The 15,260-nt window shown below is 38.0% G+C and overlaps 1 protein-coding gene across 15 annotated transcripts in view; it reads right to left on the bottom strand.

The window, feature by feature from the left end:
• Nucleotides 1-15,260, bottom strand: part of ARB2A (ARB2 cotranscriptional regulator A) — a 259,673-nt gene that overhangs the window by 123,437 nt on the left and 120,976 nt on the right. For all 15 annotated transcript variants that reach the window (XR_014576622.1, XR_014576623.1, XM_083817159.1 and 12 more), the window contains one exon: nucleotides 8,099-8,317. Coding sequence is in view for 13 of the 15 variants with exons in the window: in XM_083817159.1 (XP_083673285.1) it covers nucleotides 8,099-8,317 (219 nt within the window). In the remaining 2 variants the exon portion in view is untranslated. The remainder of the gene's footprint in view (nucleotides 1-8,098; nucleotides 8,318-15,260) is intronic.

Below are 15,260 nucleotides of genomic sequence, written 5' to 3'. Positions count from 1 at the left end.
TACATGCAATTATGGCTTCTGTTTTACCAGGTTAAGAACAGAGTAGCTGTGACACAATTAAGTGTTAATGTCAATTGCCGACTTTTCTAGGATGGTCTGAACTTGCAAGATCTGTGAAATCAGATTATTCAGTTACACAGCAGGTGGAAAAGATAGAAGATGGGAATGAAAAACTATTCTGGAAGGAAACACTAGTTTCCAAAGAACAAACGTTGCACATGCTTATGCAGTATCAAGAACATTGTCTGAATTAACCACTTTTTAAATTTCTTCCTGTACTGTGACTGGATGTACTGATTAAAACTTTGCTTTTGATAAAAGGAAACTTTCCAGACAGATATCCTATGCTTGCCAGTGTTATTACAGAGACTGTGTCCTTCAGAGTCTGCAGGATGCCGAACACGCAAGCACATGTCCAGGTCTGGTGCACGTTTATTTAGGTAGTATTTGTGTGCATATACAGGGACAGAGGCTTGTGTGTGTGTTAGGGGGAAATGTCCCATGTAATCCATTCTGCACTAGGGGTATAATGACTGACTAAAATTTAGGTGATTATTTTTTTTTTTGGAGGTGCAGAAGCAATCAGGAGCCATATTTTGTTCAAGAACTATAAAATTGACACTTGGCTGGACACATGGCAAATGGTTTCAGCACGCCGATAGTGAACTCAGGATCAGTGCTGCTTTATGATGTATCAACAGAACAGCAACTGGAGTTCCTTCTACATCCATGTGTGACCCCCATGTCAGAATGATAATTACTCACAGTTTACCCCTAACACAAGAAGCATACTTATGGTTGTCAAAAATTACTAATGAAGGGATGTCCTCCTCCCCCTGAAGAACCTGTTTAGTATACGTGCGATGTTTTTCTCACTCCACACTTTGCTAGAAATACCAAACTAGAAGCTCCAGAAGTGTTTTAAAGTTACTTAAAAGCCCAGAAGAACGATGGGCTCCTAAACATACCTAGCTCTCACCAACTCTACATGCAACTCAGTCTGGCTTACTTTATTCAGTAGTTTTACTCCAACCAGTGCCATCTATTGGGAAAACTAACTAAAATTCAAAAAATATTTGATTACAAAGAACATGTAACTCTTTGTGTATTGGCAAATTTAGTCTTGCAGTGACTAATTAAAAAATACAGAAAAAGAGACGGTTAAATTCCAAAGTACATAGCAGTGTGGCTGAGCAGCATGCAGCCAATTCAGGACAGAAAACCTGCTACTGACACCACCAACCACAAAAGACAAAATTCATTTTTGATCAATTCAGCATCCCCTTCTAGCCAGGAAGGAAAGGATAAAACAAGGATTCATCTGAGAGAGGAAAGGAAGATTTTTCAAAATTTAGATAGGTTTAGGGTTGTAAATACCGCAAAGCTGACTACCTTAGGAAATACATCTGTCTGGACACTTTGAAAACAAAGTTAACAAAGTTAAAATCCCACAAGAAGTAGATTCACAAAAAGTAAGGACTTTATTTAGTAAAATCCTTCAGTCATAAGGATTCTGAGGTATAATGACTGAGAAGCAGATGATGGTAATTCATTGTTCTCTAATTGCCAGCCACATATGTGGCTACTACAGGTTAGGAACCAACACTTTTTCTGGGCAGCTTTTTCCACATTCCTCCACACCACTGTTTGTTTCCTCCACTACTTCCAGCCCCTTTGGCAGCAGTCACTTCTGAGGCAGCCAAGCAGACTGCAGAGGAACTACTGGACTTACGTAAATTCCAAAAACTGCATTTTTTTTCCACGCTTTTTTTCCTGGATTTTTACTTTGATTTCTGTAACAAATGAGGCAGAAACAACATCCTCAAACATGCAGTATCCTGTGCCCCAGTCCCCTGCTTGCTAACATTCACTTCCTAGGACTCCACGGTTTTCCTTGTATGTCCTAACCAAAACCCATAAACCTTTTTAGAGGAGTGGGGTGAGGGAGGTCCTGTAGAAAACGGTTATTTTCAACACCTGTATCTATTTATCTCACAGAAATTATTTTTGTGATTTCTCACTATATGCAGGCTTTTATGGCTCACCAGTCCCCAAGGGAAAAAAACAGATAAAGAATCCTGAAATTTTGTGAAAATGTGTATGTTACCACTTGACCTCCCGCTAAAATTTTTCTACCAGTTTTCCCAAACACTCAAATCTAGTATCGAAACATGCAATGCGTACCGCATGTCAGAGGGTATTATCCTTGTTTTGGGTATCAGTTAAAGGATTTAATCTTTGATTCTGTTGGATAAATGATAAAGGATACTCGCAGAGAACAATCTGTACTGGCAGGAGGATGGACTAGATGACCTGCGAGGTCTTTTCACTCCTTAACTGCAATTGCTCTACAATCAAAGCCAGGCAGTATCTGAGAATAAGAAGTTTGAATGATTTTATTCACCTTTGCCTTCAACAAGTAGGTCTGCTTTCTGCTGAGCTAGTTTTCTTTACGATTAGCTCACTAACTGGCCAGGTTTACTAAGCCTGAATCCTGACTGAAAGGAAGGACGACTCGTCTGACCCGTACATGACGGTCTTTTTTAGAACAACAGGAGCGCTGCACAGCTCGTGGTGGGAGGAGAGATGCAAGCTGATTCTTTCTTCTGGAAACTCATACGGCTTGCCTCACATTTTAGGAGCCTGATCTAACAATACGCATTTTGTCGGCATCATGTAATGAATGTTTGAAAGACAAGAAAGCTAGACGGCCCCGATTTATTCCTTTTCTTTGATTAAACCATACTTGTGAGATGCAGAACAAAGAGAGGGTTTGGCAGAATGAAGAGCCAGTGGCGCTCTTGAAGAGATGCAAAATCTTCCTCCAGTGATTATCTGCTTTTTCTGATTTCTCGTTTGCTCAAGAAAAAAAAAAAGACAAATATAACTTTTCTAAACTAGGAGATGCAAAACTTACTACAAGAAGCCTTTACAATACAGGGATTTTTAACAATACCTAATTTAATCACACAAGCTAAATAGCCTACTTATAAACTATTTAAAGTTCAAATTCTATATAATTTCAGGAAATGTCTGTTTACTGTAGTATCTATAGAATGAAATACTATATATATTTTTCTCCTCTTATACAGAAATTGTTACTGAAGTTTCACGCTAACCTGACCCTTTAGGAATGACGCAGGGGCGTCATTCTACACCTAAGTGTAGTTGCTCGGTGCCATTTCAGATGGTTTTGAGTTCTCCACTTGGCCTCCAGCTGCTGGACCCGGGTGAAGCAGGTCTCCAGTAGGTCCTGCAGCACATCTGCCAGAGCTCTGCAGGTGCCACAAGTGCCCCATGACACCCAAAAGGTCAGCAGGCATTGATTTCCCAGCGCTTGGACGGCAGTCTCTTCGCTTTTAACTCTGAACATCTAGAGGTATGCGGGGCAAGGAACAATAAAGCCACAGTAATTTCCAAGCAGCTCTCATAAGCTTTCCATCACCAGGATAACTTTGCTGTTGCTTAGAAGTAAAAGAGATGTCACAGAAACAGAAGGAAGCAATGGGCTTTAAAAGTTAAATACGGGGAAACTAAAACCATGTGTTACTTCAGCTGTGTGGAGAAAGTAATGCCGAATGTTTTAAGAGGCAAAGAAAAAGATAAAAAGCGTTGCACTAGTGGAGGAGACTCCGGAGGCTGACATCCCGATTCCCAGTGCTGCCACCGACTTTTCCTGCGCTTGAGCGTTTCCCTAACCCATTGGGAACCGTCTGCCTCGTGCTTGTCATCTTGTCTCTTCTGGTGGAATAAAGGGCTTATTAGCCCGGGCTCAGCAGTTGCATGGGCTTTGGATGAAAGCAGGTGTGCGCCTTGCCAAGTCACAGGGTGGGCGCAGGGGGCCTGCACCTGCCCAGAGACATCCACGGGCCGGGGCTCACCGGGAGCGGGCTCCATCCACTGAACACGGGTGGAGATTACCCCGATATGTGCGTTTTCAGCAAAACAAATTAATCAGTTGCAACCGTGCTCTTTTGCTATTTCGTCTCGCACGGGGAAGGCGGGGGAAATTATTTATGAAAAGTTGCATCCAAAATTAATTTAATTTCATTCATACGCTGGTAGTATAAATAGCGCTGTTATGGATTGTGCTATAGTGAAAATAAAATTTGCGGTAAGAATTATCTTCATTAAAGCAGCTAATCTAAGTGGGAAAAAAACAGACAAAATTCCTAGCACACAGGCCTCGGAAAGGCTTATCCCTTTTGCCCAGAAAACCTGACCCCATCAGTTGGTCTGATGAAAGATATTGCTTCTTCCCACTTCTTCCTTCGTCGCCTCTTTGATATCCTTTGACTATTGTGGCAACAACATTATTGCAAATTACTATTATTACAAAATTATGTGATTTATACTTTTTTCTTTAATAACATTTCAGAATTCATTCAGTATACTTGTTTAAGTGGTGAATGCTATTTAGAAGGGGATAAATACTGATTTACATTTCTAAGTGTCTTTTAACATAGAGAAGACACTGTCAATGTGAAAATCTGTGGGGAGTGGGAGATGGTTTGGAGGATGGAGGGAATAATGTCACATTTAAGCCTGTATGATCTGTTTCCATAGAAAAAGGTTAGAGATCAACAAATTCTCAGTTTAGTTCAGTAATAAATGAAGGTTGGCTAGGGTATTAAGTTTCTGGGGGAAGCATTAGCCAATATGTACAGCAGCAGCCTCTGGTGGTCTAAGAAAAAATGGTAGTATCTATAAGTAAGGATAGAAATATGTTTTTTAAAAGGATGTATGTACATATTTAGCTATTTGACTCAATTCTGCATTCAACACATTAAAAAACAGATGCTTTTAAAACGATCTGCTGGCAATATGCTTGTTAAAATCTGAACAGCAAGAGTATTAAAATTCATATGCATACATTAACATGTTATATAAAAGTAAAATGCTTTTGTCTAATCACTCTATAAAGTATTATAAGTCAATGCTGATTATCAAGAAGTTTTCTCCTTGGTTTGTGCTGCTAAAAAAGAAACCAAATTTGTAAGATTTTTACTGAATTGATGACATTTTCTGTCTTCACTTGTGAATTCACTTGGCAGATGTTTTCAAGAACAAAAAATTCTGTCTTATTACAAAACATATTAAGCAGGTTTTTCTGCCATAATGTTTGACATGATGTTTACTGCCCAGACCGAATCAGTCCCTTTAACAAGCTATAACATATGCCAGAAAGTACATTATTTCTTAGTTAAGAAAATGTACAGCATGAAACAATAAGTGCTTTGATCTTTCAAGCACTATGCTTAATGCACTACATACTTTGATAGTCATTTTTATTTATATTCGTTTTGTATAAAAATACAGTGCAAATTGAGATTTTGTATTTTAAGACTCTGCTTTTACATATTCTTGAATATCCCAGCCATTTGCATTTTTCTATGAAAAAAAATACTTATAGAAATTTACAATGGAAGAATTCCATTTTTGCACATTTTGGACAATCTAACTGCACAAATTGGACCATGATCCAGACAGCTCTAATTTCATCACGTGGCATTTCCTCATCAGACCACAACAGATCTTAGTGACCCTATGGGAACATAATATAAGGATATTTATTCCTATTGCCTAACAGTCTGAAACGATGTCCCCAGCACATTTGACACACACAAATCTTCCTTCAGCGTTAGATGCAGTTGATGCCTTCGCTGTATCTCAATGAAGGTATTTACCACAGCCACTGAGAGGAAATTTTTGATCTTTGTACCCATTTGCCCTGCTTGGCAAAGGTAATCTGAGGCTTACTCTGTTTTATGTTTCTTTGTTTTCAAAATTCTTTGTTGATACTACTACCAGAACATATATCATCTTTAAATATTCCTGTGGATTGACAATATGATTTTTTCTTTTTCATTTTTTTTTTCAAGAGCACAGTGAGTCAAAAGTATTGCATACCATAGAGCAAGTAAAATCCTAACTAAATTGCTCTTTCTGGTTGCTCCAGAGACCATGCCCCTCACCAGCCCGTGGTTAAGGTGAGGCAGGCAGTGACCCCAGGGTGCAAGCAAAGGGTGCTCCCTGTAGCACACACAACCCAAGCAGGGGAGTCAAGAAATACATCACAAGCAAGGCATTGCACCATTTTGTCTGCACAATGCTATGCTTGGAGAGACTATCAACTGTGTCTTTGGCGAGAAAAACAGACCAGAGCACATTTTATTCACAGCTCCTCTTGCAACCACCTGTCTAAGTTTTTACAGACTTAGCAGTTCCACCCAACAGAGTAAATGGTACCCTATCAGCGGTCCAGTTCTGTTTCAGAAACCAATAGGCAAGCAAATTGCAGTAATTTATCCTGCCATACACCGAAGCAGGGATATTTTTCATTCTGTTTCAAAAAGTCTCTCTGTATTAGGGCTTATTAAAGAAAAGAAAAGCAAAAAATTCTTTCAGAATAAAACACCGATTGCATTAGAAAGCCCAATTTCATTTATTTCACCCAGGAAAGGAGACTCTTTCACTAAAACTTATACTACTTCTTTCCTAGGTTTGAAGAAAATTGAATAAAGGGAATGTCAACAGTCATATCTGAGGCACAGAACCACGCAAAAAAAGAAAATGATATGGAGTCATGCATTTTATGTTTCGGGGGTCAAACCTCCCGAAGCCAAATTTCATGCCTCATCAAGCAAAAGAGACATGAGAAGGTGGAACTGCTAAAAAGGTATCAAAAAAAGGTTTACTCTCAACAAGAGGACACTGGACCAGCATGCTGATTAAATGTATTTCTGGACAATACAGCAATGTCCACCGGCTCCTGATGTACCTTGACACAAGCCTCCTTGCCCCTCTTAAGAAACAGGGTCTGACCGTCAGAAAGAATGGCTTATCCCACAAAAAGAAGCAGAAAGGAAAAAAAAAAAACAACAACAAAACACAGTGCTGTGTTGGTGGCTTTGAATATATATATGCATCCTTTTGTTTCCCATACTCAGTAGTGAGATATTCCTCAAAAGCCACAGTAATATTTATGGTATTAGTGATTCTTACATCCAGGTTACAAAACCTTTTAACCAGACAGTACAGCTGTATTTCTCCTACAAACATTTTAATGTTAAACCACAATTAAAAGGAACAACTTTTAAAATTTAAGACGATTCTAACATCCCTTTTGCTGAATTTTTCTGTATTTCACACCAAAAAGGCACACATGTTTTTACTGATTTAAGTACACTGTGGCTTTTCTGCCATGTTTTACCACTGAATGAAAACGCTAACTTTCATAATAAAGGCTTTGGAAATTGCATGACTCAGTCTCGAATGTATAATGCATAGTATGTATATGAAGCAGAATGTGTCAAAGTGCAAATAATATTGTTTGTGCCCCCTGCAGAATTAGAAATCCTCGGGTAGCACTGTTATAACGATCCCATGCTGGTAGCATTACAAAGTGCAAAGGTTCACTGAGTAAGAAAAGAGCAGGGGACAGAGTTTCCTCATTACACCATTCTCGAACTATTCTAGCTTAAATATTTATTAAGATATTAATAACTCTCCTCCTTTATCTGCCTTCAGAAGTTCAGCTGAAATACAATGGATGGTTGCTCATATGAAAACAATACATTATAGGGTAAATCTGCTACCACACAAGATGAACACCGGTATTTTCCACAATACAGTATTAATTCAGCAGGTAATATGTTAAAAAACTATCAGGCAATAACTATTGCCTCCCCAGTATAAGACAATGTAATACAATAAACGGATGCATGACATGTGAAGCTAATGTGTTGCCTAAGCTGCATTAGAAAGTGTTTCTTGTGTACACCTCTATTTATAAAATCATTTTTACAAAGTCTTCCTTAAATCATTCCCTTTCTTGATAGCACCACTGAGTTCCTCTGGGGTTTATTTGAAGTTCCCCTTTGAAATTAGAAAGGACTGTTTTGTAACTCTTCTAAAACTTCACATTCAGCAAGTGACAAAAAATATCAATAGAATAAAGACACAGGAACTCTGTATGAACTCCTGAATGCAGTAATGTGTTTGTTTTTAAAAAAGCACATTATTTATTAGCTAATATGGACAGTAAACATATTGATACATCAGTAAAGAAGGACAAAAAAAAGTAAAAGAAACTTACTCTAATATACATCTGCATTGTTTCTTTTTCTTTTTGTGGATTTCGATACTTCTCATAGAAGTCACGTCGCTTCTTTGTTTCCTTCTGGATTTTATCTTTTCTTTCCCTCTTTTCTGCAGGTTCATCTGAGCTATCAGAAGACAGATGTACTTGGGCTTTTGTCTTCTCCACTTCAATATAGTTCTCATTGGGATTCAGTACTATTACTCCATAGCCTTCCTGGTTTAGAAGAGACAAAAAAAAAAAGAAAAGAAAGAAATATGAAAAGGGAGATTTAATACTTGAAAATGCTTTGCTTTTACTTTAATGCTCTTAAAAACTTATATATTTATTTCAGCAAGTTCACACAACATAATTTTTAGAATAGCATTTTAAGAATATTCTGTTTGTTTCATTTCTGTCGTTAAAGGGATATTGATGTGTGAATATGTGTCTGTGCATGCACTTATGCATATACACATCCCTTAGCGTCAGAAAAGTTGCCTGTTTTACCTTTAAAATAATTTAATATGTTGTTTTATTCATAAGCACGGTATACGACTTTTTCAGAAAACAGTATTAGAACTAAAAGCAAAATATTATTTTAAGAACTCTACATAACGATGAATAAAAAGCTTTAAACCCAGCCAATAAAAACCTTTAGAATAGAAAGGATGGAGGGATTTCATATATGTATTAGAGAGAGCATGTGAAAATTATTCAGCGCGGTTTAAAATAGTAAAACCTTTTGTCTAGCTGACAAGCATACCATGCAGAAGCCAATAGCGGCAGTAACAATGAATCAATACCAAAACTGATTCAGTGGTATTGCTTACAAGTCAACTCTTTTACTGTGGGGATGACTTTTAAGCACATCTTTAAATCTGCTCTAAAACTTCATTGGGATTATGTCCCATATTCAACAAACCCAGAGAAAATTTGTGACCTGGAGGATGCTTTTGAGCATACCAGCTGCATTTTTGTGCCTCAGAAAATGAGCTGGTTGAAAAATACATGAATTTATGAATGAGAAATAAATCTTGAATAAATCAGCCAATCATTTTATTATGATTTTTAAATGATGGTAAATCATACAAGAATTGTAATATTTGTGAAAGATAATCGCAAATGCAGGGAGAAAAAGGGAAGCACGTGCATTTAACAGATGAGTCCTTAAAGTTACCATGGGTTCCCAATGAAAATCAAGCTGTCCTTTAAAAGTAAATTTTAATAAAGACTCACTTTTTGAGAATGTCTATACTAATTATCTGACTAAACAGCTTTATTCCAGCTTTTCGTTTAATGCTTAATTTTGCACTTAGGCTGGGCAGGAAGATCAAAGACGTCCACATACCTAGCTTCACCAGAATAAACCAAATCTACACCAACAAAAGGTACTTTATTTGGACTTCCTTTATTCTAATCTGTAGAGCTATTCAAAAATCTTGTAACGCATTGTGGTCACTGTCAGGTAGACAGATTGTCACTTGGTGATTTTCTACAGTTGGACACACTCGACTAGTTATCAAAATCACATTTGAAGGAAGTTCCTACCCCTCTTCCTTGTGCTGCACAATTTTTCACGCCCTTCTCAAATTTCTGCCATAGCTTCTCCTCCCACCAAAACTAAGCTAAAGGACACTGTTGCACTCTGCTAAACAGGGTGAAATAGAGGCATTCAGTACACTGTCTCTGGCGTAAGGAACGTGCTCAAAAAAGGTCACCGTAGGCCAAAGAGAAAATTGCCTCCTCACTAGATTCGGTACCATGAGTAAGTGGTCTCCTGTCATGTTTCTTCCCTGCCCTCTCCGCCGAGTGAATTGAACTTAGGTAAATATAAATAAATAAATAGCCAAATAAATAAATGGAGGGGGAGGAGGAGGGGCAGAGAGAGACGGGAAACAAAGGAAGGCCTGGTTTAAAAGCTACCCACGCCTCCGCCGCTCATATCAGCACACGATGCTGCCCTCACTCGCTGCTGGCGAGGCTGATACAATTCCTGCTCATGAAATCCAAAGCCCCGGACCCATTGCCAGGGAGAAATACCACTTCAGCAGGTATATGTGCTGCTAAACTGCACGGCTCAGGACGAAAATTATGAATTTCGAGCCCGCTGGCAGCAGAGCAAGGACCAAGTTTTCGCCACACCTGGCACGAAGCACTGTGGTGGTGGCCTCAGCCGCTGCTCCCTTTGTTGTTTGTCTTCTTGACCTGTTCATCCTGAGCAGAGACGTCCTGCCTATTGATTCTTTTTGCCTTCTATACAATGCCAAATGCAAAATTCATGTATTTATTATAGGTTTACGAGTGTTACAGGAATCTGAAGCTCTGTGTCCACTTTTCGCTGACCACAAAACAGACACATAAATCATCAAAGAAGTAGAATTTGTCTAAGTTATTGATTATGTAACTGAAAATTACATGACTCATTTGTCCAATTTTATAAGGACACAATGTCAATTTTTCACACAGACATCAACAGATGAAATATGATTCCATTTTTAAATTCACTATTTCATAAATCAATTAGAGGATTTTTATCAATTATATTTTAAGCAGCATAACGTGTTTCCCTCTATATTTTTTTTTCTGAGATAGCATGTCTTTTCTGTCAGTACGATTAAAGTAATTAAGTAATAACTGAGTTTTTTTTTTTTTCTTTTTTTTCGCAATTGTGGGAAAAACTATCATACCAATTCTTAAGAATTTCTCCTAGGAAAATAATCTCCTTTCAGATTGCTTTGCTTATGATGTATTTCCCTTTCCCTTGCCTTCTGCCTCCTAAATTACAAGACATTAACAATGGCACCCCAAAGATTTGATATCAACGTGTATAAAGATGACTGGTAAAACTGTGCCTGATTCCAAACTCTCTCGTTCAGCCTTACCCTAAACATTTTCTATTGACAATGAATACTTAACTTTAAATAACATCTGTGTAAACAATACGCCTTTTAAGTTCCATTAATTTCTTAAAAATGCACTCACACTGGCAGAGCTGAACCATTAAATTTCAGTATAATCAGAAAATAAAAAAAGATGGGCCTCTTCACTGACTCAGAGGGGTAGAGTGAAGTGCAAGCCAATGCAAACCTGAACACACAAAACCATTAATATTTAAAAGCAGGCCCTAAGGAAACTCTAATAACAGGCATGATACACATTTGGCATGACTGTTTAGAAAAGACAAAACCACATTCATTAAAATCTTTAAATGAGTTCGCAAATATATACCTCACGATGTCATTAAGAATATGAATTTCTGTTATGATGAGCTTACAGCATTATTAAAATGTAGTGAGTATCGTCATTCAGGCAAGTTTTAAAACTTGGTTATGTTTTCAATGTAAGTAACAGCGAGTCATTTTTTCTATGTTTCTAGTGCACACAGAAGGATAAACCACTGTGCAAAGTGCAGTTTTTTCACAGTAAAAAGTTAAACTTTCTAACAATAACAGAAAAACCTCCATAAATCTTTAGTTAATTAAAACAAGCTAAGCCCGGTGCTCTACCATGTATCTGAGAGAGTACAGATGCCACAGAGAAGTCAAAGTTTGCCTGCATCACCCATTAGTGTATCTGTGATGAGAAGTAATAATCAGGATAGACACTGATAAATACAAGTTGCAGCCTCTAACCTACTAGCTCAGGGGATACAATTACAGTTTCTCTTTCAGACTAGAGTACTCTATTAGCAGCTATTTCCTGGAATTCACTTCATGATAAGTCAGCAGTAAAACATCTTTAACAACTACTATCAACCTCCAAGTAACTACTTCTGGAGGTAGGGGACTGTGTCCAAGCTCTGCTTTCAGGTTAGTAAATACAAATGTACAAATGTACATAATTGTTGTCTGTCTTATGACTGAACCAGCAATGTGTGATGTAAAAAAAAAGAAAAAGAACCCCAAAATATTCAAAATATTTGAGGTAAATTCTAAATCTTTTGAAATCTCTTCTGCCTGGCCAAATGAATAATGAGCTGAAAGCATCCGGCTCTGCATATTAACCCACCAGGATGGGATACCATATGTGACCAGAGAGGTCAGGGCTGGAGAGGAATCTTTTGACCTGTGTAACTATCTTTTTGGACTGCAAGCGGGGGTCTGAAAGAGATCATTTTCTTAAGCCTTATCAACCTGATTTTTCAAGTTCAGATTTCTGTGTAGATTGTTTGCAACAAGCTCAGAGCTAATTCCCAAGGGAAATGTAACTCCAAGTGCTCGGCTCTTAAACCTTCCCGTGGTTAAAATGGACATAGCAGCGTCCATTCATCTTTCTGAAAGATGTATGTTCTGTTTATTTCCCATCTTTTTTCACGGGAAGGGTACATATATGTCACTGTTGCGACATCGTAGGTGCAACAGTGGGATGAGGTCATGACAACCAATCCGAAGTCACTAGTGAAGCGTTAAAGTAAACATAGCTGTTGGAGATGCAGCTCAGCTTGAAAAATGCCCCCTCCATTATTTGAGCAATTTTCTCAAGACGTGACCTGAGACTGAAACGCCTGAAATGTCAGTTGACTCCGCTTTCTGTTTCCACCCAATGTACATTTTGGCAACTGCACCCTGCCAGTACTTTGCAATATTTTCACCCCAGCTACACCTCGGTGCTCGGCACGCTGAATTCCAGCGCTGTGTCCAAGTGTGTAAAAATGCCGTGTTACTGCCAAACACACATTGTCCCACTAAGTTCCCAACTTAAAATAGCTCATCAAGTTAGGCAGGAAAAGAAAACATGCCACAAAAAGTTTTTAGAGGACCACCTGTTGTCTATTATTTTTACATAGCACTTACTCATAAATCATAACACAGGGTAATTAATCAAGCTGTCAAAGAGAAGGTCAAAGGTTATGTGGGGGAGTCAGAAGGTCATGCATGGGCTGATAGAGGTCAGGGTCACACCGCATTCCTCATTATCAAGTTGGGATGAGAGACGGCCCAAGCAAACAAAAGTGAAAGCAGATGGAGAAGTGAGTGGAGAAAAAAAAAAAAAAAAAAAGAAGAAAACTTCACAAACAAAAAAAGTGAAAGAAGAATGTCAGTTGCCTTCAAACAAGGAGGAGAATAGAGCAGACATACATTGAGATGTTCTCAAAAGGTCTCACACAATACAATGAAACTACAGTTTGATTATTCAAATACATTTAATATAACTTTCCATCTGATCTTTTTGCAAATAGTAAGCAACGCTACAAACCAGGCGCAGTAGTTTGGTTCCATTTCACATCTGAAGTCAATACTTTCGAGGTGAATTAGACAAAAGGACCCTATTGCTGTGATGAATTCTGATGGATATATAAAAGTGCTTCTAAATGCTAAAGTTTATTCCTGTTTATGGCTACAACCAATGGAGGTTCAATAAAAACTTATAAGCTGTTTGAATGATGTATTAAGAACTATACTTTCATATACACAAATACTCAAAAACACAAAGCATCATAAAAGTCCCTCTGGATGACACAACCGTTATAAAATATTCTATCATTACACTGACCTGAATTAGATGCAGAATACTGTGCAAAATTAGCTGTCACCCTTTCCTCAAAATCTTTGTTAATCTCATTTTGAATGTTTGCAGCTTTATCAACACATGCATCAATGTCAGCTCCTTGGTTACTGAACCGCTGTACTTGGAAGAAGATATAATTAAAATGTTTTGGCACAGAAAAGGTGAAATTGTATCTTCCCCTGTTCCCTGAGGAGTCTGTAAAACATGTAGGATATATTGACAAACACACACCCTTGTCTAGAGCCCTGACATCCCAGGTCACCCAACTGCTATTTATTTCAAAACATTCACTTTACACTTACCCAAACTGTCACCTGCTGTGTTACTAACTTTTAATGGATATTAGAGCTATAAAAACAATAAACTCTTCATTTCCTTTCTGTTACTGCCTTCTAATTCCTCACTGCATTTGGTCTGCATGCGGAACTGTATTCATCTCATTTCACCATATATAGGAACTTTGTGCTGGAAAATACAAAACAGGCCATTAAGTGTGTTTTCCTTCGCTATTTATTAATTTGGTGCTAGTGCAGCTATCCTAAACAAACCAATGTTCTAGGCTAAACAAACAACATCAACAACAACAAAAAAAAACCACAAAACACCACCACAAAACAGATAAGCTGTTACTACATTTTGAGTTTACTGTTGAAAAGTTTTGAAAAGAACTAGTGTTTTATGTCTATCTACAATTAGCAACCTAGATACGTCTATGTTAAGATCTGCAGTCATGTTTCATGGTGTTTGTTCCAAAGGCCAAAACTAAGAAAACACATCCGTGTATTACAAACATTTTGCTCCCTCAGTACTGTATCCTTGATAGGGAACTTCTGTGCCTTTGTAAGCACCAACTTCATTGCGATTTTCAGAAGATTGTTTCTCATCATAAGTGAAATACAAGAAACCTAAAAAATGCTGTCGCATTAACTTAATTCTGTGAATTAATAGAAAAGAATTAGGTTCACATTCAAAGGCTTCTTCAAACATTCTTTAATAAGCCTCAGCCACAACACCTGTCCCTAACGTGAGAATCAGGCTATCCAGAGAAATCACGAGAGGCTGAATGGAAGCGAATTCACCCCAACCACCCAGGCGGAGTAGGACTGCAAAAAATCCTCCCATAATAACTGCCCAGGCTGCAATAACAGTCTCTGCTCTTCTTCACTAACTGTGCCCAGCTTTGGGGACCATACAAGCCATGAAAGAATGAATTCACCAGTTACCCCCAAGGCCTGGCATCTTTAAATGATACCTATTGGACCCCTTTCTGTAATTAGCGCCTGCATTCTCCTTTCTCATAAAACTATTGTACTTCCTTTCCCTCCAAAAATCGCAGGAGCTTCAGCGTGGTACCAGATATCATATGGGAAACTCGTGCTTTTTTTTACTTTTTTACTAAGATTTTGATTAAAAGGTCATTCAGGTTTACACAGAACTTTACTTTTTAATGAAACATACCAGAAACACAATTGTTATCAAACACTTCATAAAACCCACAGAAGTAATACTTAATTATTCATTCTAATTTACAGATAGGCAAACCAAGGAGAATAAAAGTTACTCTCTGAAACTCTTGCTCAAATGAGGTGCAGAGATGAAGCTGGACTGCAGGATTTTTTAATGTTTCTACGGTGTTTCTCAGCATCCCATTAGCTGACAGCAAAAGTTC

This window comes from Anser anser, assembly GCF_964211835.1.
Source record: "Anser anser genome assembly, chromosome: Z".
Lineage (NCBI taxonomy): Eukaryota > Metazoa > Chordata > Aves > Anseriformes > Anatidae > Anser > Anser anser.
This window is presented reverse-complemented; position numbering and strand designations above follow the sequence as displayed.